Raw genomic sequence first — 24,255 nt, 5'->3', positions numbered from 1 at the left:
AACTCTTGGTCTCCTCCTACCGTAGCCCCTTTCCAGCTCTCCCCTCCCTCCATCTCACTAAGGTGCACAGCTATTAAATTACATTTTCAAGCCAGAAACTGGGGAGTCACTCACCTTTTTCTCCTTCCAAATCACCAGGTCTTAACAATGCTTCTTAAATTCATCTGACCTCCACGTCTACCTCCCAAGTCCAATAACACTCTCATTTGCCTTGGTTACTGCAAAAGCCTTTGAATGGACTGCCCTGCCTCTACTTTTCCCTCCATTCTTTCATCACTTTGGACCCAGAGAGATCTTTAAAAACATGTGTCATATCTTTTCACTCCCTTTGTTAAACCTGTTAATGACCACCTCCTGCACTTGGATGAATCCCATATTCCACCATGGCCCATGGAGAGACTGCACCATCTGGGCCCTGAACCCGGAAGAGATCCCACAGCATCGTTGACATCACATTAAAGTGGCTTATAGGGCAGCTCTGCCTTGTACTGTTGACTTCCTTGGCAGATTGTGATGGCTTTGATTTTCCAAGTGCAGTAAAATAACTGTCCGGCTCACAAAGGCATACGTAGAATGGATATTGTGTTCTGGGAAGTGGTACAGGGAGTGATTTCTTCTCCAAACCCCAGAATATCAGCTCTTACAACACAGAGGTGGGCCGCTATTCATTTGGAACATGAAATAGTAAAAACCAGTATGTAACCAACTAAAATTATATTACACTGCTTTCCAGTAGCCCCCCCACCAAATATTGTGACGTAAAAATGTGTGCAACGTTTTAGCTTAGGAAATCAAGAATGAAATTTGGTTCTAGGCTGGTAGAAGATTGACTTTCTACAGGAGAAAAAAGAAACACATTAAATATTGGTACACAGCTTTCCTTTTTAAACACATATATCCTATCCTGAAACCTACTTGTTTTTCTTACCCTTGAACTCTACTTTTGTGTGTGTGTTTGTGGAACCATGTATACACAAAACACACCTGAAACAAATTCTGTCTTAGTTGAGTGATACTCTCTATTCTCCGTCCCATCATTCAAGGTAATGAATGGGAATACTGAAATTTCAGCTTTATTTTTGGTGCACTGTAGCTTCAAATTAAGACAACTTTTCTATGATCTTGAGTTTGAAGTTTTTCATGGTACCGGTGTGGTGGGTCGCTCTGATGAGCTACCAGCAAAGATTGTGGTGGGAATACCAGGCAAGGTGATCTTAATGCAGCATGATGCACATGGAGTTGGTTTCCAGGTGTCATGGGGCACAGGGATGAGCCCTCACTCACTTGGGGGACTGGAAAGTCACGGAATGCTCTCAAGGGTGTTTGAGTCAGCTCTTGAAAGAAGAGTTTGTTTGCCAAGTAGAAGGAGTGACTGGGACAAAGAGGTAGAAAAAGACATTTCAGGCAGCAGCATGGACAGAGGCCCGGGAGGTCAGCAGGAGCGTGGCTCGCCCAGATTACTGCAGGGGTGTTGCTGTGGCCCTGCCGTGTAGGCCAGGGGTGGGGCGGGGCGGGGCGGGGCGGGGCGGGGCGGGGGCTGACAGGCGGGCTGGGGCCCTGTCGTGCAGTGGAACGCCCCTCTGGAATTTCACCCTGGGTAGTCGCTGGGTCAGATTTGTCTTTTACAGCAGGGTTTAGGCTTAGTCTCTACTTCAAAGACTTCTCCAGAATGGCAGGAGAATAGTGACCCCTTTCAGACACAAAAGTGCTTTTATCAATTTCTATAGGTGTGGGACTCAAAATTCCACAGACTTCCAGGTTGAAGGTCTGACTACAAGCCACCTACCAGTAATCACAAAGACATTATTAAAAGTTCCTGAAATGTGACTGGTGTTAACTTTTTGCCCTGCTGGAGTTTATGGACAACTCTATTTCATATTTCTGTGGGAGTTCACCTACTTTGCCATGCTCAGTAGTGGTGCCTTTCAGGCGCCTGTGGAGCACAGACTTACACAGGCCATCAGAGTTCCTCTAGATCTTGGAAATGACGCTCTAATGCAATCTTGAATTTGTGACAATTTTTCATTGCTAGGAGTCTAGACATTTAATTATCAGTAACTAACTGTTAGCTTGGCTTTCTAATTGTTAGTTTAGCATGATTTCGTTGGTTGGTAACCTTGAAGTGTGAGGGGATGCATATTTACAGCAGGAATGTGTTTTGCTTCAGAATGTCCAACAACTAGACTATAAAGACATAGATGAGGTTTAAATGAGTCATCCATACCCTTTTGCTAAAGAAGGTGTATACATCTCTCACAGTAGCTTCTGCAGTGATTCTTTGCAATTGTTACCACATTCTGTTTTGCTGGTAAAGGAAAAGTGTATGGGATGGGCACATTGTAGCATCCTTTGCCCTGTTTCCATGGGCAGTGATTTTAGAAGGATTTAGGAATGTTTGTACTATTTAGGGCTCAAGAAAACAGTAAGGTAAGGTGAGGAAACACAGGAGGCCGTTACAGAATCCTCATGAATAAAGATGAAGGCCTGACCTAGTGTTGGGGGCGGGGATGAGGCAAGGGAGAGTATGTTCAGGAGATGTTTAGGATGAGGGACTGGGAGGAATTGGAGAACAGTTGGATATAGGGAATAGGGGAGAGTGGGGGGGTGTCCGGGAAACCCCCAAACATTGGTAAGAAGAACAGGCTTGTTTGTCCCCAAATACTGAACCCTTAGTGGAAGAGGTGGACAAAAGATGATTAACCCTTTAAAAAGGCAGAATGAAAGAAGGGCTATTTCAAAGGTATACGTATAGGCAAAAGGGCAATTTTAACCAGGGATCAGGGGAGTTTTCTCAGTGGCGAGAGTATAGAAGGCCAGCCGAGATGAAAAGACGTGGGCATAGGCATCTGGTGGCTTCTGCTGCTGCTACATGCAGAGGGACAAAGGTCAAACTGCTTGACATGATGTAGGGGACAGGGCCAGGCTGGGCACACAGGGCCTGCAAGACCAGGCCAAGCCTGCGCTGCATGTGTTCGCACTGAGGGCCACTTTTTAGTTCGAGGGCTAAGATCAAAGCTTGGTTTAAGTGAAGCCATTCTGTGTGAAGGTTGAGGAATCAGGAGGTTGGAGACAGGAAGAGAGGTGGTGAGAGACATTGAGGACGTCAGTGGAAGCAGGGAGAATCTGCAGGCTTGGGTTCAGGGTGTGGGTGTGGGTCTGTACAGCATTTATTTACTTTGGAGGTGGGGTGGGATATAGAATCTAGCGTCAGTGCACAGGGAGAGTAATCAGCCCCCAGTAAGCTATCATACAGGAGTGTGGTGGGGATAGATAGTGAGGGAAGGCCAAGTTGAAGGTGACTTGGAGACCCCTCCTCACTTGGGTGACTGGGTTTGCCTTACCGGCAGCAGTGGGCTTCAGGGACCTAGCTCATTGCTGACCTGGGGCCCTCCGTGAGCCTGCAGAATGGGCCACTGGCAAAATTAGGAAACCAGAAACCCTTCTTGTTCTGTGCTCTTTGCCCAAACTGTCCTTATTGACTGTTCGTTTGGTAAACCAGCTTAAGGTTCAGCAACAAAAGGTGGCAATTAAATTAAAGCTCACATATTTGTCACTCGGTGACAGGCTCGACTTCAACAGCCAGGTTCATTGTCTGATGGGGCTGTTCTCCTTCCCCTCCCCCAAAACCCACCCTGCAGAGACTCTTGAGAACACAGGCAAGCTGCTCTGTAAATATTTGGTAGCTGCTCAGTTTACTGCCTGCTTTTTTGCAGAATATTTGAATTTTGGCAGCAGTCAAGGACTGCAGTGAAGCACAAATGGCAGGCTTTGAGAATTTTACCAGTGGTTTGGAGTCCTTTTCAGATTGATCTTCTGGCTGCCTCTGCTCTTCCTCTCACATTAGAAGCATGCCCCACCCAGTCCGCTGTGTTTCCAAAAACATTTCAGGTTTGCTCCTGTCTCAGGGCCTCTGCCCTCTCCATTCCCTACCTCCCCATTCCCTCTTCCCCGAGTCTGCTCCAGGCTCGCTCCTGCTTTCTGTCCAGGCCTCTGCTCTCTAATCAGAGATGCAGGCCCTTGTAACAACACTCTGTATTACAGCACGACCACTAGGCCACTTTGTGTCCCTTAATAGCACTTTGCTCCTTGACATTTTACAAATTTATTCATCTCTGTCTCCCTCCCTCTACTAGAACTCTTGTTCCTTCAGAGGAGGGACTTTGCGTTGTTCGTTGTTCCATCTCTGCTGCCAGGACAGTCCTGGTGCCTTGCGGTTTTCCTGTGTTTGGTGAACCAGTGACTTATCAGGTGGAGCAGTTGGTTAATCAGTCTGTACATTCATAACGGTTCATCTGTGCCTGGCATGCGGTAGGTGCTCAGTAAGTGACTGAATGAATGAATGAGGAGTACACGTGTGATTAGCTGGTCCCTAGCGCTGTTGAATAAAAGCGTGGGTGAGTGAGCTTGCTCACCCCTTTCTGAGACTGACCCATTCGATGGGCGAGCCCCCAGCTTCCTTGCTTGAGAAGGCCCAGATGTGCGTCCTTGGGTGTGTGAGGCTGCTTGCGTTTGATAATTCAGTCACCACCTCTCTTTCTATCTCAGTATGTCTCCCATCAGGTAGGTTCTGTAATTAACTTGCTGTAATTTAGCCTAGAGGTGAATTTTTCATTTTAAAGATGCCACAAACAACTGTCGCTTGTGGTATCTTAGTTCTTAATGAAGATCATGCCAAACAGAACATGGGGACTGCGTTACATGTCTAGGAGAGAAGGGCCTGTTAGCTCACTGCTGGCCGTGGCAGCGTGCGGAGTTCTGGGGGAGCTGTTGTTCTCTGCTCCCAGGGTGCTCCACAGGGTGCAGGCAGAGCCTGCGGTGGGTACGTGCATCTTCCTCAGACCGCACTTCCCCCAAGGATTTGGGGGAAATAACATTTAGAGAATATTAGAACAAATGTGGGTTTTTGTTAGAGGAGACTTCAACATAGCTTAGTGGCTAAGAGCAGGGCTCTGGAACCAGACTGTCTGGGTTTGAATCTGTCCCTTTGTGGTCCTGGGCAAGTTCCATAACCTCTCAAAACCTCGTTTCTGGCCTCTAAGCTGGGAGCCTGTGGTGCAGTAGAGCCTGCGGCACGGGGATGTTGTCAGCATTCGGTGAGAGCCATAGCCTCCTTTATCCCAGCACCAGTCACATCGAAAGGAAACACAGGCTAGTGTTATATACCATTGCTTGACATTTTAAGGTAAAGGAGAAGGCAAATGAAATTTTATTCTTGCAGCAAATCTGCCTCAGACCTGGCATCTGCGGCTGAATGTTTACTTCTGCCATATTTGAGATGGAAAAGTTAGCAAAGTACTGCCTTAAAAAAATCAGCACATGCAGTTGGCTAGTTTTCACAAAATTTCCCCACAACCTTGTCTTAGTCTTGAGCTGTCACAGAGTTGAACCGTTAACAACATGATAAATTAATGATGTTTACTTTTAGTACCTGCTGTCTTAAAGTACCTAACTGAGTAGCAGACGAAGTTGAAGGAACATACAGGTTTGGATAAAGAATTGTCATTTAAGGAATGACAATACTTAGAAGAGCTGGTAACTTTTTCGAGGGCTTTCAACATTATTTCTACTTCATTCTCATAACACCATGTTAATTCATTAAGATATAAAAGACTGTCAATGTTGAAAGAAACTTCAGTAACTCTTGGGTCCATCCCTTTCATCTGATTCCTGAATCCCTTTTACAACATCCCACTAGGCTCGTGATTTCTCCTAGAGATAGAGAGCTCCCTCCCCAAAAAGCAGTCCAGTCTGGCTCCCAATAACTCCTACCCACCAGTTCAGATTCTGTCTTTTAGAGCACAGCTAATTCTAGCGCTTCTAAAATATGTAATTTATGTTCTTTTTGGTATGCAGACCTTGTAACTTAATGTTCCCCCAACTTTTCCAGATAACATGATTGAACCATTTAGTAGTCCTTAATGGTGGGGAGTCTTCTTAATCCAGTGTTTATCAACTGCAGGTCACAAACCATCAGCTGACTGTTAAATCCCTTTTTACTGGATTGCAACTGGCAATTTTTTCCTAATGAAATAAAACAAAATAGAAAAGATTTTTAGAGTGATAAGCACATAGTGAGCTTATGTATTACCTTGTAGAACTTTGGTTTCAGTTTGTGTGGTGTTGAGACAGGATTGTAAGAAGCTAGAAGAATTCCTTGGCAAGTGGAATAGGGAAACTGAGACAGATAGCTGAACACAAGAGCTGAACAATTTGTAACCAAATATAAAAGGTCACCTCCCCAGGGAGAACATACAGGCCTCAGTTGTGCTTCAGCTCTAGGCCCAGAAAAGCAGCAAAACCTGGTGGGCAATGCCAGGACCAGTTGCAAAGACTCATGACCCCCTGGCGCTGACCAGTCAGAGGAGATCAGGACCCTGCAAGGGCACCCCTGGAGAACTGATGAATATTCTGCTGAAACCCTTCCCAGAGACCTCCCCTAAGATTCCTGCCTGCAAGGGAGAGAGAAAACCTTGAGACAAAGGACCAAGCTTGAGTGTAAGTCATTCCCTTTCCCTCTTCCTCCCCCACTTCCTTCCCCACAGGCAGGAGTCTCCGAAACTCTAAGGCATTGGGCACCTGGCAGCTTGTCCCAGGCTAACCCCCTGAACCTGTCCGTAAGGCCCCCTTTTCTCTGACTTTCAGTGAGCTAAGGCAGCCCAGCCAGGCTCTCCTGTTGCTTCTTGTATGCTAAGCCCTTCCTTGTTTCACCGCCCCCAGTTTTAATAAGCATACCCTCATAGGCACCTGGACCCACGTTGTGAAATTGTTCCTACATGAAGTCAAGTACCCACACATTGCAGCTGGCCCTGGGCAGACCAGCTCAGGGCCAGGCCCCTGTCCTGAAACAATGTGTGTGATTTATGCACTGTAGCAATTTTAAAAGCCATTTTATTTAATTTTTTTATTTGTTTTTTGGACCCTCTTACAGGAATTTTGAGTTACTTCATTTCTGTTTAGTCATCTTTGTCCTTTCCGTGGTTGAACTTGCTTCAGGTCAACTAGTTAAAGTTGCTGTGCTGGAGCTTAAGTCTCTTGATTTAATTCTACAACTCCTCTGTAAAGAAGGGCAGTGGGCTCTTAGGGTTGAATAACAAGATCCACCAAAGGCCCTATTTCTGTCTGTGTTCCCTGCTATTCTTCAGTGAGAGGAGGCGGTGGTTGGGCACCGCGGCAGTTTTGTGTTATTGTAGGGCCAGTCCTGGGAAGCTAACGTTTCCTCAAGGCTGGAAGAGCTGCCCTTGCTCCAGTTCTTGGATGGCGCTTTTGGGAAGGAGTGTGGCGTGGGAAACAGCCTGCACTCACATGGGCTTCTTTGTTCTCTGCAGCGATCAGGAGAGGTGTCATCTCGTCACATCTTGGCCCAGGAAAATATGACAGTAACTGGAACTGAAAAGGGAGGGGCGTGGCTCAGTGGAAAGAGCAGAATTGAGAATCCGGCAGTTTTCAGACCTTGAAACTGTGTGTGTGTTGCGGATGGGGAAGGTGGGTGTGGGAGAGGGCATTCCTTGGACAGGCCACTGAAGCTCTTGGAACGACAGCAGTGCTTCAGATGCCAGGTCCTGTGCCAGCACTTGTCTTTTGTAATCTCATGTAACCCTCACATTGTCTTTCTCTTGCTTTGTCGTCCTGGCCTGACAAAATCCCTGCACTGGTGAGGTCCAGCATCCCCAGCTGCCCGCCCCGCTCCGGCGCCTGACTCTCCTCCCTGTAAGATCTGTGACTGACCACAGGCAGGCCCTGTGCTGCTGGGGCTTCACAGTAGTCCTCTAATGAATTTGTTCTGCCCTCTGGGACAGCTGCTTTGTAGCTTCTCTCTCTTCAGACTTCCACCATCTCCTCCCTCCTCCGGCCTCCTTAGCTGATGACATTCTTTCCATTTCACTGAGCTCCTCTGTGAATGCACACAACCTCCTAACTCCACATTGGGCCCCTGTCCAGGGCCCACCCCAGCTGGTGCTTCTCTCCCCATCAGTTCCTTTTCCTTCCTCCTCCTGGTTCATTTTCCCCTGTAATACACACTCAATAACCACCTAAACAAACAAAACACTTGTCCTTGTATTCTAATTCTGACCCTATTTTTATAATACAGTTATGCGTTACCTCTAGCAGTGTTTCGATCAGTGATGGACTGCATGCATATACAGTGGTGGTCCCATAAGATTATGATGGAGCCAAAAAGTTTCTATTGCCTGGTGATGTCATTGCCATTGTAAGATTGTAGTGCAATACATTACAATTGCCTACATGTTCAGTTCAGTCAGATGCTTCACAGGGTTGTAGCCTAGGAGCAATAGGCCACACCATATAGTCTAGGTGTGTAGTAGGCTATACCATGTAGGTGTGTAAGTACATTCTGTCATGTTCATACAAAGACAGAATCACTTAATGACACATTGCCCAGAACATATTCCAATTGTTAAGTGACACATGACTGTAATGATGACGATAATGGGTGATGATACCAGCTAACACATAGTATTTAGTGTTATTCTCATGAGGTATGATTATTGTCCCCATTTTTCAAGTGAGAAATCCAAGGCACAGCAAGATTAAGTAGCTTGCCCAAGGCCACAGGGCTGATAGATGGCAGAACTGGGATTTCAGCGCAGACTCTCAGCCTCCGAGTCCTGTCTTGAGAGGAGTTGCCTGCTTGTGGTCTCCACTGTCTCTGCTCCTTTCCAATCTAAGCCCGACTCAGATCTTTGCCCCCTCTCCACCAGAACTGTTCTCTCAAGTCCCTCTGATCACCCACACGTGGCCAAATCAGACGGTCAGCTCCTCTTTCCTTAGAACACTTTCTGCACTTGCCTTCCAAGACAGTGTACTCTCCCTGGTTTTCTTCCTTTCCTATATTTTTAGCCTCTTTCACTGACTTCTCTTCGCTTCCCAAGATCTAAACACCAGGTTGCAGCAGGGCTCGGTTCTCAGCCCCCTTCTCTCTCTCTGCTCACTTAGCAGCCTCGAGGCTTTCAGTGTCGACCGTTCCCCACACCCCGTCTGCAGCCTGGCGCTGTCCCCGACCCAGGCTCATTCCTTTCGCTGCCTGCCCAGCGTTGGATGCTCTGCTGAGGACACCCAGTAGGATCTCAAACTTCACGTGTCCAGATCTCCCACTCCCTCTTTGTTCCCCCTTGCATCTTCCTCACCTCCCTAAATGGCACCTCCATGCTTCTACTTGCACAGGACAGAGAACCTTTAGGAGCCTTTAGTCTGTTTTCTTCTTTCACATTCCAATTCCACTCTGCTGGGAAATCATGTTGACTCTACCTTCAAAGTGTACTCAGTATCTGACCACTTTCAGCACATCTGCTCCTGCGCTGGACCAAGCTACCATGTCTGACCTGAATAATTCATTACCATCTTCACTGATTCCCTGCCTCAGCCCTTGCCTCTCTGCCCTGTGTTGTCTGACATGCTCTTTTGAAATCTAAGCACAGTCCTCTGCCTGCTCCTACTCTGACTTCACTTTTAAACGTGCCCCTCTGCCCTCTCCAGTGCCGCTTCTCAGATGTGCTGGGGGTGGGGGTGGGGGCAGGGGCGGGGGCTACCTTAGGGCCTTTGCACTGGCCATGCCCTCCTGGAAGACCTTCCTAGAAATCTGCATAGATTGGTTCCTTAGAGTCCCTGGTCCAGTGTCACTTTCCCTTGAAGCTTCCTTGACTGATTACTCTCAATGCACAGCCTCTATAAGCCCCCTTCCCTTTATTTCCTCTACAGCGCATAGCATCGTCTAACACACATTCTATTCGTTTATTAGTTGTCTGTCTCCCCCTCATTCCTCGTAACCTGCATGAAAGGGACATTTTGCCTGTCCTGCTTACAGCTGTATCCCCTGACACATAGTAGATGCTCAAAAAGTATTTGATGGAGCAGTATTTTTACAGATAGAGTAATGGAAGGTCTGAGAGGTTAAGCTGCTTGCTCAGGGCCCCAGGTCTTAGAAGTGCCAGGAGGGGGATTGAAGCCCTGACACGAGCTTAATTGCTCTTTATTCTCCTTTTCCCTGTTAAGTAAGGGCAGTAGCACATAACACGCAGAGTTGCTGTGAAGGTGAAACAAATGCACAGGGAAGCACTTCATAAACCCCAGTGCGCGGAAGGAATGTTACCTAATTTATTGAAAACCCTAGCTTTTTGTGTTATTCAGCAACCTATCCAAAGGTTCTTTCATGGTCTCAGGTTTTTACTTAGGAATAGCTGATGCTGCTGTCACCAAACTAGCTATTTTCTTCTTCCTTCTGCCCCTGGTGAGAGAAGCAAATGCATGTGTGTCTGAGTCTGTCGGCTTCTGTCTGTCTGTAGCTCTGATCCCTGCCCCCCAGCCATCAGGTCAAGAGCTCCCCTCCCGCACCACTGTGGCTGGTCAGCAGCTGGGGGCGCTGGAGCTGGCGTGCGGTGGCTGTCGTCATTTGTTCATGTCTGTGTTCCGGGGAAGGCGCACATGTTATCAGCAGGTGCTTAGCGGGTGTCAGGAGTCCCATCTTGTGCAATTCTCCTGGCAGCCTGCCCGCCCCAGCCCCCACTCTCTGCAGCGGGCTGGAGTGAAGTGGTCACAGGCCCATTATGGCTAAATATCAGGGACATAAAGCGTAGCCAGCACACTGATGAGCTGCAGAGCTGCTGCTCTCTCTCAAGCACACAGTTTATGTTTCCCTGAACACCAGGCAGCTTCTTAGGGTGAGGCAGTTCAGCCCTTCTGATGCTCATGTTATGATAATGACACATCTACAAGAAGAGATGGTAGAGATCCCCTCACACAGACTTTCTAGTGTGTTGTTTATTCGTTTGAGTTCCTGATTTCGAAGTAGGAGAAAAATGCAGCCATTTTCTTAGAGCACCTTAAACTGCCTTTTCTGAAGACAGAGAGCTGTGGCGCTTCAGAGGAAGTGGCTGGCCGCGAGAGCAGGCAGTCTGTGGCCTGTATCCCCGGGAGTGGTCTTCCAGGGAGACCCACTGCCTGGGCCTGGTGTCCGTACTTGCATTGATTGTGTGGGATGGTGGGGATGCAGTTGACCCAGTCTGCAGCCACTTAACATCGTCACCAGGCCAAGTCACGCTGTGCTCAGCGGGCGGGTGCCCCGTCAACAGCATGGGACATCCTGGGGCCTTAGGAACAGCTTGGCCCACCTGTGAATTCAAGCAGGATGTGGGGCATATTTAAACCGGGGCAAATGCACAGACTGAGGCGGGTGTGCAGGGATACCTTCCAAGAACCAGGGCAGGCTCCAACTGCTGCCAAAGGAGAGTGACTCTGGAGAGCCTGGGCCCCTCGCTCACACTCTCCCAGTTTCCTCAGCTTCTGGAGCTGATGGGCTGGAACCAGGCATGGACTCTTGATTCTGCATCCATTTCCAACCGGATGTGTTTCCAGGAGATGGCTCAGCCACCTGGGGGCAGCTGTGTGGGTGGGAGGAGCAGCTTCTGGGTTAGGTTTGAATCCCAGCTGCACTGCTGACTTGCCACCTGGAACCTTCTCTAAGCCAGTCCCCTCGGCTGCAAAATTGGACAGAGATCACAGTGAGGTTTGTGGTGTTTGTAGAGGGCTTTTGGGCAGTAGCCTGACAGGTAGTAAGCCATCAGGCAGTGATAGCTGCTGTTCTTAATTGTGGGATGACTGCGGGGCACAGCGGGGTCACACAGAGAGTAATGCTGGGCTTCGGAATTAGGCCTGAGTTCAAATCCTCATTCTGTTCATTCATTCAGTATGTAACAAGTGCTAATTATGAATTTTACACTGCGGTTGAGACTGTGCTTGTTTCCTCCTAGAGTTTGATCATGGGCAAGTCACCATATTTTTTTGAGTCTCAGTTTATTTGTGTAAAATGTGGGTAAAAATACTGATCTTGCCAGACTGTATTGAGAGTGAAATGAGCATTCCTAAGTGGTAGCTAACTAGTTAACTTCTTCTACTATAACTTTTTCTGCTCTACTATAGGATTTCTACTGTAACTACAGTTAGTACTTAAGATGAATTGCTTGTCTTCAACTGTTGAAAAAGATATATGCAGCTCTGTGTTCATTGCAGCACAGTGAACACAGCAATAGCCAAGATATGGCAGCAAACTAAGCGTCCATCAGTACATGAGTGGATGAAGAAGATATGGTATGTTTATACAATGGGATATTATTTAGCAATAAAAAGATTGAAATCTTGCCATTTGTGACAACATGGATGGACCTAGACGATATTAGGCTAAGTGAAATAATCAGGCAGAGAAAAAAAGACAAAAACCACATGATCTCACTCATACGTGGAATCTAAATAAACAAAATAAATGAATAAACAAAACAAAACAGACAGACCCAGAGATTTAGAGAATAATATGTGTGTTACCAAAAGTGAAGGGGTAGGAGGATGGAAATTTTAAAAATTAGAATTACTTCATGATCTAGAAATTTCACTTTTGGATATATACCCAAATTAAGTGAAAGCAGGGTCTCCGTGAGACATATACCCATTAAAAAAGTGGGGCTGGGAGGGACAAGTTTTGGAAAGAGATTTTCTAGATGATCATCCCGACTCCATTATTTGCTAGCCTTTGGAAGTTATCTAGAAGTTATTGTACTTCAGTTCCCTATATAAAATGTGGGGAAATTTTTAAAAGCCAGTAAAAATAAAACAGGTGAATTTAGCAATATATTTTATCTCATCCAGTATATATCCAAAATATTATTTCAATGCGTAATCAGTATAAAAAATGTGATGAGATAGTTTACATTCTTTCTTTCTGTACTAAGTCTTCAAAATCTGGTGTGTATCTTACACTGCGAAACAGCTCAGTGTGGACCATGGCCCTCATATAGATGTCACATGTGGCTTATTGCTAGTGGCTTCCAGGCCATGCTGGTTTAGCAGGTCTGGGTTATGGGAGTTGGGTGCGATCTGTGTACTCCTGAACCTTTTCTCCATAGCTGGACCAGCCTCCTTCTCCATCAAACCCTTGAGCAAACCTGCCCAGCAACAGATTGGTAACTCTGGTAGTTTTCAGGGGGTAAAATAGGAAAAATGGAGGAATTTCTTCATCTGTGGGTTATGTGGTGCATCTCCACTGGACAAACCTCCCTGGATAGTAAGTTACTTTGTGCCATTTATTTATTTAGTTAGTTAGTTATTATTTTAAAAACTAGGAAAATTTTAAATTACCACTGACATACAATATTGCATTAGTTTCAGGTATATAACAGTGATAGGCATTTATATAGCTTATGGAGTGATCACCCTGATAAATCTGGTACCTACCCATTTGATACCATCTTTGTGCCTTTATTGAACATCTGGTGTGGTCTGTTCCACAAATGTACTAGATACTTCAGGTAATACATTTTTTTCTAACTTTTTTCAGTTATTCTACAAAGCAGGTTTTCTCCCACTTTACAGAAGAGGAAAGTCAGGACATGAGAAATTAAGCACCTTGCCCAGGGTCATACAATTACACCTGGAAGGGTAGAGGCTCAACCCTGACTTCAAACCCTTGTTCTTACGTCTGCTCCTGCTGTTTCTCTAATGGGGTCCGACACTGAATGTCCATTATGGTCTCTAAATTGGAAAAAAATACACACAAAGAGCTTAATAGGTGTGCATATATATGAGGTCTGTCCAGAAGGTATCTAGCTATGTACTATGAAAAAGAGACATTGAAGAAGATACACGATACAAGATGTAACATTGTACATAGGACAATGATGCCTATGTCCCCTTCAGAGTAGGCGCCTTGGGACCTCACACAGTTCTCCCAGTCACCGTCAGCTGTGCTGCCGTAATTTCCTGAATCTCATTAACAGTCTGAAATCCCTTTCCTTTCAAATGTGATTTTATATTTTGGAAAAGCCAGAAGTCACAGGCACCAAATCTGGGCTGTAGAGGGGCTGAGTCACCTGGGCGATTTGATGTTTTGCCAAAAAAACTGCACTAGACGTGATGCATGAGCAGGTGCATTGTCATGATGAAGCTGCCAATCACCAGTAGCCCATAACTGGGGCTTCTGAATCATCTGAATAGTTTCCACAGTTCAAGCTTACTGCAAAGTTTGATGCAGCTTCGTTGCTCTATTTGCTCAGTCATTTTGAATGTGTCGGCCACATAGTGCACATGCTCACTCAACAGTCTACTGCTCCCACTGACTAATACAGTGAAGTTGTCATTGTTCATGCATGCGTATTCTAGTCTACTCTCCTTGGCTGCCAGGTTACATTGATGTCTACCATACTTGTATTGACAATGGCTGGACTTTTTTCTGGTAGACCTCATATATATGTATGTAAATATTTGTAGAAAAAAGATTGGAAAGCTGTCATCGGAGAAAATTTAAAAGCTTATTAACAGTTCTCTCCAAAAGGATGTATGTCCCCCCTTTCTCTCTGCCTCCGTGCCCCCTACCCACACACACTGGGGACCACTTGGACTATCCATGCTGACTAGTTGCCACAGTGTTGATGGGGGAGGGGACAGATCAGGTGGAGCTTCATTAGAATGGGGTGGAACCCAAGTGTTTGTGAAGTCTTCCATTTCCCTGGTTAGGGGAGCTAGAGGCAGGGGTTGACTGGATGGCCGCTGCTGTTGAAATGCTGGAACTCATCTAGTGTCTTCTCCAATGTGCCTGGCCTGCTTGGTGGGAAAGAAGCCAGACCGTGCCCTGTGAGCTTCATCTTTGACTTTGTCTCAGCCGGGGGAGAGTGAGCAAAGACGTGGCCCCAGAGTGGGGAAAGGGCTGGGGAGATGTGTGGGGCAGACACAGGAGGATGGGTCTCTGCCACTCTCTAATTTTGTGATAGTGGCAAGGCTTTGGATTCCCCATTTGTTAAGTTGGAGTGATCACAGTAGCTGGGGGCTCTTTTCCTTGGAAGACACAGAGACCCACTAGAGCCCGCTCAAGTTTAAAGTGGTGTCTGTCATGAGATGCAGAAACATGTCAATATAACCTAAGGACAGGAGCCTTTGCAGAGCTGGGCCTTACAAGGGACTGCGCCAGAAAGGCAAGAGCGGAGTCTCCCCTCTCCAGGCCTCAGGCATCCTCTCTTCTCCTTTTTCCTCTCCCCTGCCTGGCGTCCATGTGCCGACATTGTATAATTGTCCAACCTCAGTGTTTCTTCATGTTTCTTAGTTGGATTTCTGAAATAGAGGCTGATTGACCCAGATTACCTTTTCAAGGCAAACTATACATTTTATTTTAATTTGTTTAAAGGCAAGCCATAAATTTTAAAGGTCCTGGCAGAGGCCACCTGGTCCAGTGGACTGAGGTCAGACAATATGGTTGGTTGCCCTCAGCCCCTCCAGGAGGACGTGGGGCCTGGATATTGAGCATTTAGGACCATCAACCATAAGGGCTGGTGTTTCCCTGCTTTGTTCGCTTTTTCACCCTCCAAAAATGGTTATTTCATGCCTTCTCTTTACTCAAGGCTGCTTCCCGAATCCCCAGACCTGAAGCAAAAGCCCTTTCCTGTTTCACTGAGAAAGTGGAAGCCTGTTGTTGCCATCGCACAGTACAGACCTGCCCCCTCCTGTGTGCCTTCTCCACTTCACCTCTCGTTGGCCTCAGAGTTGTGCCTGTGCTTCTCTCAGCCTGCTCCTAGAGATGCCCCCTCTTCTCCAGCATCTGGGTTTTATCTCATTCTATGGACCCCTCAAGCATCCCCTAGTTTCTCTCTTGGCCCCACATGATTTCCCAGGAGAACTTCAGGCCAGTTGTCTGAGAGCTAATCAAAGTGCTGGCGTGTGAACCATTTATCACAAGTCACTACACAATTACATAAATCAGTTGCATACTCTGCATAATGTAGTTTGGCTGATGTTTTTTTCCACAGCAAAACTTCCTCAGTGGAGGAAACAATGTGTTCATTTACATTCTGCCAGGAGCTGCCGTCTCCTAGACAGGGAAGGGTTTGTGGGCCCTGCTTTCGCTCTCGGTAGCCCTCACTGAATGCTCACCTCTCGCTCCACCGGAGTCTCTCATGTCAGATCTCCACGTGGCAACACCCAGCAGATGCTTCTCTAGCTTCACTTTGTCTCCCAGTAGAGTTTTGAAGCAGTGGCCTATGTGACTCCCTGGAGTCCTCTTTCTCTTCATCTTCACTCGCCTCTTCACCCAGGCTCCTTTGCTCGCTTCCCTCTACCTGTCTGCCCTCTGTCAGGTGCTGCAGGGTCCTCGCTGGGCCCTTTTCTCCATCTGCCTTGCCCTGACTGAGCTCACCTCAGCCATGGCTGATGACTTCCCAATATAGATGTTCAGCCCCTACTGAGCTCCTGACTCATTTCCTCGTCTGCCTCCTTGATATTTCCATGGCGATGTCTAATAGGCATTGTCACACATGGATCGGAGTAAACAGAGCACTCAGGCCATTTCTCAATCCACCCCCTTCCACTCTCTATCTCATGGGACAGCATCACCATCCCCCAGTTGCTCAGGCTCTGAATCCTAGGTCCACAGTCCACCTGTGATTCCCCCCTTCCCCTCACACACCATGTCCTATCTGTCAGGAGGCCCTGTCAGTTGCACCCCAGAATATAACCTGACTCCATCAACCCTGACCCGCCCCCTCCAAACCACTCCCTGTCCCCTTGGCCTGCTCCAAGAGCTACCCTTTCCATTCTCTGTGCCCCACTCTCCGCTGACTGGACTGGTCCAGCCACAGGAAGCTCTTTTAAACCATGTGCCTCCCAGGGTCAAGCCCTTCCGTGCTTCATGTTGCTCTTGGAGGGAACCCTGACTCCTTCCCATGGACTGTGAGCTCCTGGGTGACCTGGCCTCTGCCGCGCCCTCCAGACTCATCTCTTGTCCTTCCCCTGGACACTTCCACTCCCTCTGCCTGCTGCTCTTCCCCACTTGTTCCCTGGCTGGTCCCTCTCCCTCACCTCATCTCACAGAGGCTTTCCTGACTCTTCTGCCCCAGGGAGAGTGCGGGGCTGTGTTTTGAGGCCCGAGCCCCAGACCGTGAGAACAGGGAGACTGCCCACATCAGTCTAATGAGGAACCCAGAATTCAGACCAGTGTGTTTGTCTTTTAAATCCTGACCAAACCTGCACTGTTGCCGGCAACTTGAGGGTCTTTTCCAAGCCCCTGGGAACTTCTGAATGCATGTTACAGAGCTGGTGAGGGGTGGGGAGAGGAAGCCCGTTCTGCCTGGCTCAGCCAGCCTGGACTGCTGTTCTCAGGGTGGGTAGAATGCCACATATGCATCGCCCCTTATGAGAGAAGTAGTTCTCATTGCTCAGATGCGGACATTGAGGCCTAGTGAAGTTAGGGGACTTGCCCCAAGCCATTCAGCCAGTGAGGGGTACAATCTGAATTTGAACCCAGGTCTGTCTCAGAGTTCTCTGAAAGATATGAGAAGGAGAATTTGTAAAACCAGGGATTTCTACACCTGTCAGGTGTTAAGAAAGTAATAGTTGATATTTTTAAAAGTTAATGCAAATTGTACACTTGCCCAAATGGGGACACCCTGAACTTTAATAGTTGCTTTCGGCTGGCATTACTGTCATCCCAGCACAGTAATATTAGTCATTTCGCACCATAAGGGTCTCTCTCTGATTGGGAATAATACAAAGAAAGCTTTGGGGTTTATACGGGATGAGAGGGATGGTAAGAGATTAGGATCTTTCTCCCTACAGGAATCCACATAAGACGTTTCCCATCTCATTCAACATTCCACATTACTCCCCTTAACACGGTCACTCGGGTGTAAATATCATCTTCCTCATCCGGGTGGCACAGGCAACCCACTGCCTTAGGACCAAGCTGGGCACACAATATCTTGTTACAAAAGCCCCTTGGTTAGAGGAGTATCAGCAGGCACTGTTCTGCGTCTGAGGGCACCTAACTCCGTGTTAGCCTCCAGGGTATTATGATGGACATTTTGTTACTGAACCCCAACAGTAGGGGGTCCTACTGCTAGCTGCCTACCAGGCAAATCTCCAAAGATGGAGTTCAGTAGAAAAAAAGGAATCTTTTATTTAATGGCAAGTGTCTGCCTAAAATATCTTGGTAACAAAAGTAAAGGGAAAGAAAAAGAGCATGACATCAAAAATAGCATTTTTAAGTATTTGTCATTACAACTACTATATAGGTTCAAGAACTGAAAATAATACAAGAACAAAAACCTGTTCAGAGTGCTGATATGATCACCAAGGTCTTTGGAAACAATGGCAAGTTTCTGCCTCAAAGCCTGTTCCCTCTAAGACACCCAAAGAAAAATTGCCCTGGCTGGTATCAGTGGACTGAGCGCCATCCTGCGAACCAAAAGATCGCCGGTTCAATTCCCAGTCAGGGCACATGCCTGGATTGCAGGCCCAGTCACCACCCGATAGGAGGTGTGCGAGAGGCAACTGATTGATGTGTCTCTTTGGGTTGCGGCCCTTCAGGGCCATACAGGTTCATGGGATTGGTGCATACAGAAGAATATTCACAGAGCCGTTGGGATGTCTGACATGCCCTTATTCAAGGGTGGATGGTCCATGCACACCACAAGCTGTGTGTCACACTGTATGTCACACTGTCCCCTCTGCGTGGCACCCAGTGTGGGCCCTTGCATCCCCCCTGCATGTCTATGTCTGCTCCCCCCATGGGAAGCCCATACTTCATTACTAAAACAAAACTGGCAGGGTGCCAACAGACCTTATGCAGCAGCGCTTCATACCACTCACACGAGCCCACTCAAGGCTACGGGAATAGTTTATTGGACCCAGACCCAAGGCACTGAGAACACTACTTTATCAGACCCCTTCAAGGTTGTGAGAAACTGCTTCCCGTAGTTACCCAGACACCTGGGTGAGGAAGCCAGACTGCGTACATTTACCCTACACTTTTGCACCTAGATGTTTCTCTCTCTCTTTCTCCCTCCCTTCCCCATCTCTAAAAATAAATAAAATATAATCTTAAGAAAAGAAAAATCACTGTGTCACCTTCTACCAGCTCAGTTCAAGGTTGTACCAGGAACCTCTTTTCCCACCCAAAAGTATCATTAACGCAGGTGGCTTAGCTGGTCTCCGTTCGCTGTCCAGCTTCAGGCATCTTTTGGAGTCTGTGTCCCAGGCCTCGGCTCACAGGCCTGCACTGGCCACTGCTAGAGGAGAGGAAAGAATCAACTGCCTTTCTGCTTTCTGGGGCGCTCTGTTTCAAAAGTCCTCTCCCAGAATCCCTTGCGTGCTGAGAGCCAGTGGGAGTGTCCAGCCTTCCAACCAGTGTGGGTCAGTGTCAGCCACGTTTGCCTTTGCCCCTCTTCCAGCAGCCACACTGAGCAAGGGGGCAAGGTCTCCAGTCACACGTGTGCAGCTCGAACCCCTCCCCCATTTCTAGGGTGGGTGTGCCATCCTGCCCCCCACTACAATTTGTCTTTGTTTTCCTGCCCCATATCCAACCCCCACTCCTTCACTGTGTTTAGAAAATGCTCCACTTCCTGTGGAGGTTGGAAGGCTGGGCCGTGGACATCCTAGGCTTCGGCTCCGCTAGCCAGATGCATGTGGGAGCTGGTCGTGCAGAAAAGCCCGGGGACTGGAGAGCTCATCCTGTGGCAGTGACAGCAGCTGCATCTAGTTTCCAAGGACAGTGGCAGTGGCCTCAGGGCCTCCAGCTCCAGTGGCCATTATCCAGGTGTTGGTGCAGCCTGGGCATCCTGTGGCCCGAGGTGTGAGTTGGGCTCTGGTCTTGCTCATTTCCCAATCCTGGTCCTTTGGCTTTTCTGGGGATCTTTTGACATGCCAGTGGCCTTTGAGTAAATTCAATTTAAATCAGCCAAAACATACTTCTATTCTTTTTTCTTTTTTTTAAATTTTTTTTTACAAGTCATTCAAAGTCTTTTATTACATTATGTTCTGCCATTTCTTTAATATATAGTCTTTGTTTTATTTTTTTCCATTACTATTTAGTCCGTTTATATGCCCCACCCCCAGCAGTCACCCAGTTAGACTTGTATGGAGTTGTTGCTGTGTATTATTCATGGGTTTTATTCATCCCTGCGCTGCTGACAGCACTGCTTCACCGCCTGAGCACCCTCCCTGGGCTGCAGGATGGTCAGGAACCCTGGGCTCAGAATCCTAGGTTGGGTGGGTGCAGGACAATAGGCTCAGTCGTCTCCATTCATTGTCTGATCCGTATTCCACTGCTTGCCACCGTGATGTACCCCTAGACAGGGTTTGTGAGGATACAGCCAAGCCTTGCCCCTCGCCCTCAGCTCCTCCAGCAGTGCCCCACACACGCTGGGTGCCCGGGAAGGCTGGCATGGAACCGATGGAGGAGGGCGGAGTTGGTGCCTTCGGGCCCTCTCTTCAGTCCCAGTGAGGCTGCCCTGGGCTATGATCAGGCGTCCGGCGGGAAGCTGGTTAACTGGGTGCCTGGCATCTACAAGTTGTCTGCAGTCAGTAGGGGAGATTGTATGGAAGATTGTGGGTTTACAACGGCAGAGTAAGTAGTTAGAGCTTTGGAAGGGAGACATGTGCCCTGCTTTCCTCTGAGTGGAGGAAATGAAGTTAGTGTCGTCCCAGTCCTTTCATGTCGGGACACACACAGAAAGGGCTTATGTTTGTATGGAACTGAGGGCCTGGCCCAGCTGCAGTCAACCTGAGAGGCACTTTCTCAGCATGCGCATAGCCCGTTCCCAGTACCCCTGCGCCTGCTGCTGGGACCTGCGCTGGAGGTGTCACCCTGGGGTATATCCAGCTCCCCAACCACCCCACCACTCAGAGGGCCTGACCTCTGCTGCTCTTAACCCCTTATAAGTTGCAGATATTTTTCCTAGTTTAGCATTTGCCTTTAACTTTACAGTTTCTTTTTTCTTTCACCCTATTCCTTCTTGGTCATTTTTCTCTCTACAGGAGTTTCTGCGCCTTGACCAGGGGAGTGTGACCCTTCCTTCAAAACCCTCTCTGGACACGCCCTCCTAGCATCTACCAGGAAAGATGCGGCAGCTCAAAGGGAAGCCCAAGAAGGAGACGTCCAAGGACAAGAAGGAGCGGAAGCAGGCCATGCAGGAGGCCCGGCAGCAGATCACCACGGTGGTGCTGCCCACGCTGGCCGTGGTCGTGCTCCTGATTGTGCTGTTTGTGTATGTGGCCACGCGCCCCACGATCACGGAGTGAGCGCCAAAGGAGGGCAAAAGCAGAAGGAAAACGGCTTTTGTTGTCAGAGATTCTTCTGATGCTGAGCTCTAAGCAGGAGCACCTGTCTTCTCTCGTCTTTGACTTGATTAAAATTTTCTGCTTTTCTTGGGAGGGAATAGGGAGCGTTTTATCACTGAATGTGCCATACACTTCATGTGCCTTTCAAACTTCAAAGCTGTGTATGTGTTTCTTTTTCTCTCCTAAAATCGATGTGTAGCTCTGCCTGGTGAGAGGAGGAATCTCTGGGTCATGAACGAGTTGGAATCAGTGCTCACCCCATCCCCATTGTTTTGAACATGAATCTTTTCGTACATGTGTCCACAATTTCCAAAGGGACTGTATTTCTTCTCTGTGCTTAATGTGATTTTAAATATGTCGACTCAAAGTGAAATATTTATTTTTTGAATAAAGGAGATAATAGCCTTAACTACTGGATGTTTATCTTATTTTGCCAGCAGGCAGCCTTACTCTCCAGAAAGCCCTGGGAGGTGCAGTCTGCCCCTCAGGCTCCCTCTCAGGGCTGGGTCCCCCTCCCCGCCAAGCCACGCCTCCCCTCCCCTCCGCCTTTCTCTGCCACCTCACTCCCTGCTGTGGATCACTTCCAAGAAAGTTGTACTTTTTAACTGGATCATTTTAAGACTGAGAGACTCTTGAGAGGGGCAGAAAGGGTGTGTTAATTGGCCTGTCTTAGCAACATAGGAGTTCTAATTGGAATATGACCACAAATGCTTTTTACAACACTTAGCAAACAGCAACAAAGAAGTGGTCCTGGAGGGAAAGGTCAGGGTCCATTCTGCTCCTGCTGAAAGGATGCAAATTATGGGCAGCCCAGCTGAGTTTTTGATGCAAATTGGCCATGCTGGCAGACTTGCCCCATTGTATTCTGAAGACTGTTGTTAGCCCTGTCCTGCTTCCTGATGGAGCAGCCCCTTTTGGAAGTCAGACTCAAGGTGACTGTTCTGAGTGTCTGTTCTGGTGTTGCTGATTAAGGAGAGATTTGTGGGGGAGGGAGGTTGGGGTGGGTGGGGCAAGGTGGAGGGGGGGAAGAGAAGAGCCTTGATTTGCTCACAGCTGGCCAGGCTGATGCTGAGGACTTGGGGGCCTCTTGGAGAGTCTCTCAGGAAGACAAAGCAGCTGTGGAAAGGAAGGACTCCAGCTGGTGCTGGGGGATCCTGGGACTGGCAGGGCCAAGAGGGCTCTGTGGGTCTCTCCACGAGAGCTGGTGTCAGTAGGAGACACCATGGCCCCGGAAAGAGATTTACTAAAATGTTTATCAAATGGCAGAAGGTGCTCGCATAAAGTTCCTCTTAGGTTTCTATTTCCCTCCCTTCATTTGATTCTCGTAGGACCCTCGTGCTTGTCGGTCTCATTCAGGGACATACAGAGGAACAGAACGATACAGCATCCCACACGCACTCCCGGACCAGCCTCAGCAAGCGCAGCACGCGGCCACTGCTGTTCATCTCCGCACCCTCCCACGCCCAGACACTCACGTGCACACCACACTGGGTTATTTTGCAGCCACACGGGAGGTGGGATTTAAACCCAGACAGTCTGGCTTCAGAGTTCGTGCTCTTGATCATTAAGATCTATTACCTCTTAATAGTAATTTCCTCCATTTCTCCCAGTCTATAGAAACCTTTCCCACCCAGGTGTGAGCAGACAGTCCTCACTTGGTAACAGTTGATACAAACAACCTTAGACGCCATCTTTAGACAGGCAGGCTGTGACTTCAGCTTTGCCCACTAGGTTATCTTAACATCTTGCTCAGTCCCTCATCCATTGCTCAGTGGAAGAGGAGCCATACCCTCCTAGTCATCAAGGAACAATACCTGTTCCCTGGGCTTCTTTAGAAAGCATGTAGGTACCCTTGCTTAGGACGTTTCAAGTATGGTGTGAGAAGTGTGTAAGCTCTGGGAATCAGGTGCCGGTGAGCCCTAACTCAGCCACTTTCTAGCCAGGTGACCTCAGTCCGGTTCCAGACCCTGAGCAGCACATGCCCCGCATCCATCAAGTCAGGTTCATTTTCCTCTGTAGAGGATGTTGGGAGGATGAATTGAAATAGGCACAGTGCGTGACATCATGCCTCAGTAAATGACCATTCCCTTCCTGTCAATGTGTGCACCTCAACGTGCTTACTGCAGGCCCGCCTCCCAGGGCTCCACTTGCCGCCTGCCACGGTGTGTCGCACCTCTGGGTCTTACTTTCACCCACTGTTTTTCTCTTTGCTGTCCAGGGGGCCTCGTGGACTTGAACTGGGTTTTCAGGAGAAAGCAGTTACTAAGATGGGCTTGGTGAAAGCAGGCTGCAAGTGGATTTTTAAAAGTGAATACACCTTGGACGTGAGCCACCTCCTGGCGGGGACGAAATGCCAATTTACTGTGCACTTGCTGGGTGGAGTTTAACAATTCTCAAGGTAAATAGTATTCCCATGTGGGTGCCCTGGGAAATTTTTTTTGACATCAGCTTCCAAAGTACTCCCCTTTATTCACTGGCTTCAAGGCAAAAGTGAATAATTAGCAGTTTTGCAGAAAGTCATGCTGGCCTTCTGCACTAGGATATGGGGCTCTCAGCTTTCAGAGTCCTCATTACCGAGCCTAACAGTTCTTGAAGAGCAAATTCCAAGAGGCCTCAGGTTAGAAACAGGAATAGAAACCATTGTCATTCATTGAAAAGCTATCACTTGATGTGTTTTGAAAAAAATCACTATACCAAGATGTGTCTGTATCTGCTGGTTCTGAAGCCACCAGCCCAATTCCTTTCCTGTCAGTTCAGCGACAGAGCAGCTCACACCCATCCTTCCTTCCTGTATCCTCTGCAAGAAAGAAAACCTGCAGCCATACTCACCTGGAAAGATGGTAACACCTGCCATAATTGCCCTTCCCGTTTCCCCCAGAGGATCTCACATCATTATTTACCCACTAGAGGTAGAAAAAGAAGGAAATCTCTTGAAATTGTGGCTTTTAGATGTTTTTGTGGAAGTCTGCTATCATATGTGTATATGAATTGTATGTGTGTTTGTGTTTATCCACCTTGTATAGCTCTGTGTTGAAAATACCCCCTGTGGTCTGCCACCCGAAGATGTCTGCCTTACTTTGAATGCAGTTTATTTTCCAGGAACCCTGTCTAATTCTGTTCTCTACAATATTTACCACCAACTGCATAAGC

General features: G+C 47.8%; 1 protein-coding gene across 3 annotated transcripts in view; it reads left to right on the top strand.

Moving 5' to 3' along the window:
* The window catches only part of SMCO4 (single-pass membrane protein with coiled-coil domains 4), a 64,316-nt gene extending 42,812 nt beyond the window's left edge, over positions 1-21,504 (top strand). For all 3 annotated transcript variants that reach the window (XM_054577697.1, XM_054577699.1, XM_054577698.1), the window contains one exon: positions 20,803-21,504. In XM_054577697.1, the coding sequence (XP_054433672.1) occupies positions 20,887-21,066 (180 nt within the window). In that variant the 5' untranslated portion in view covers positions 20,803-20,886 and the 3' untranslated portion in view covers positions 21,067-21,504. The remainder of the gene's footprint in view (positions 1-20,802) is intronic.
* The last annotated feature ends 2,751 nt before the right edge of the window (positions 21,505-24,255 follow it).

This window comes from Pteronotus mesoamericanus, unplaced genomic scaffold, assembly GCF_021234165.1.
Source record: "Pteronotus mesoamericanus isolate MK-2021 breed Mesoamerican mustached bat unplaced genomic scaffold, CSHL_Meso_final contig_457, whole genome shotgun sequence".
NCBI classification, from domain to species: domain Eukaryota; kingdom Metazoa; phylum Chordata; class Mammalia; order Chiroptera; family Mormoopidae; genus Pteronotus; species Pteronotus mesoamericanus.
This window is presented reverse-complemented; position numbering and strand designations above follow the sequence as displayed.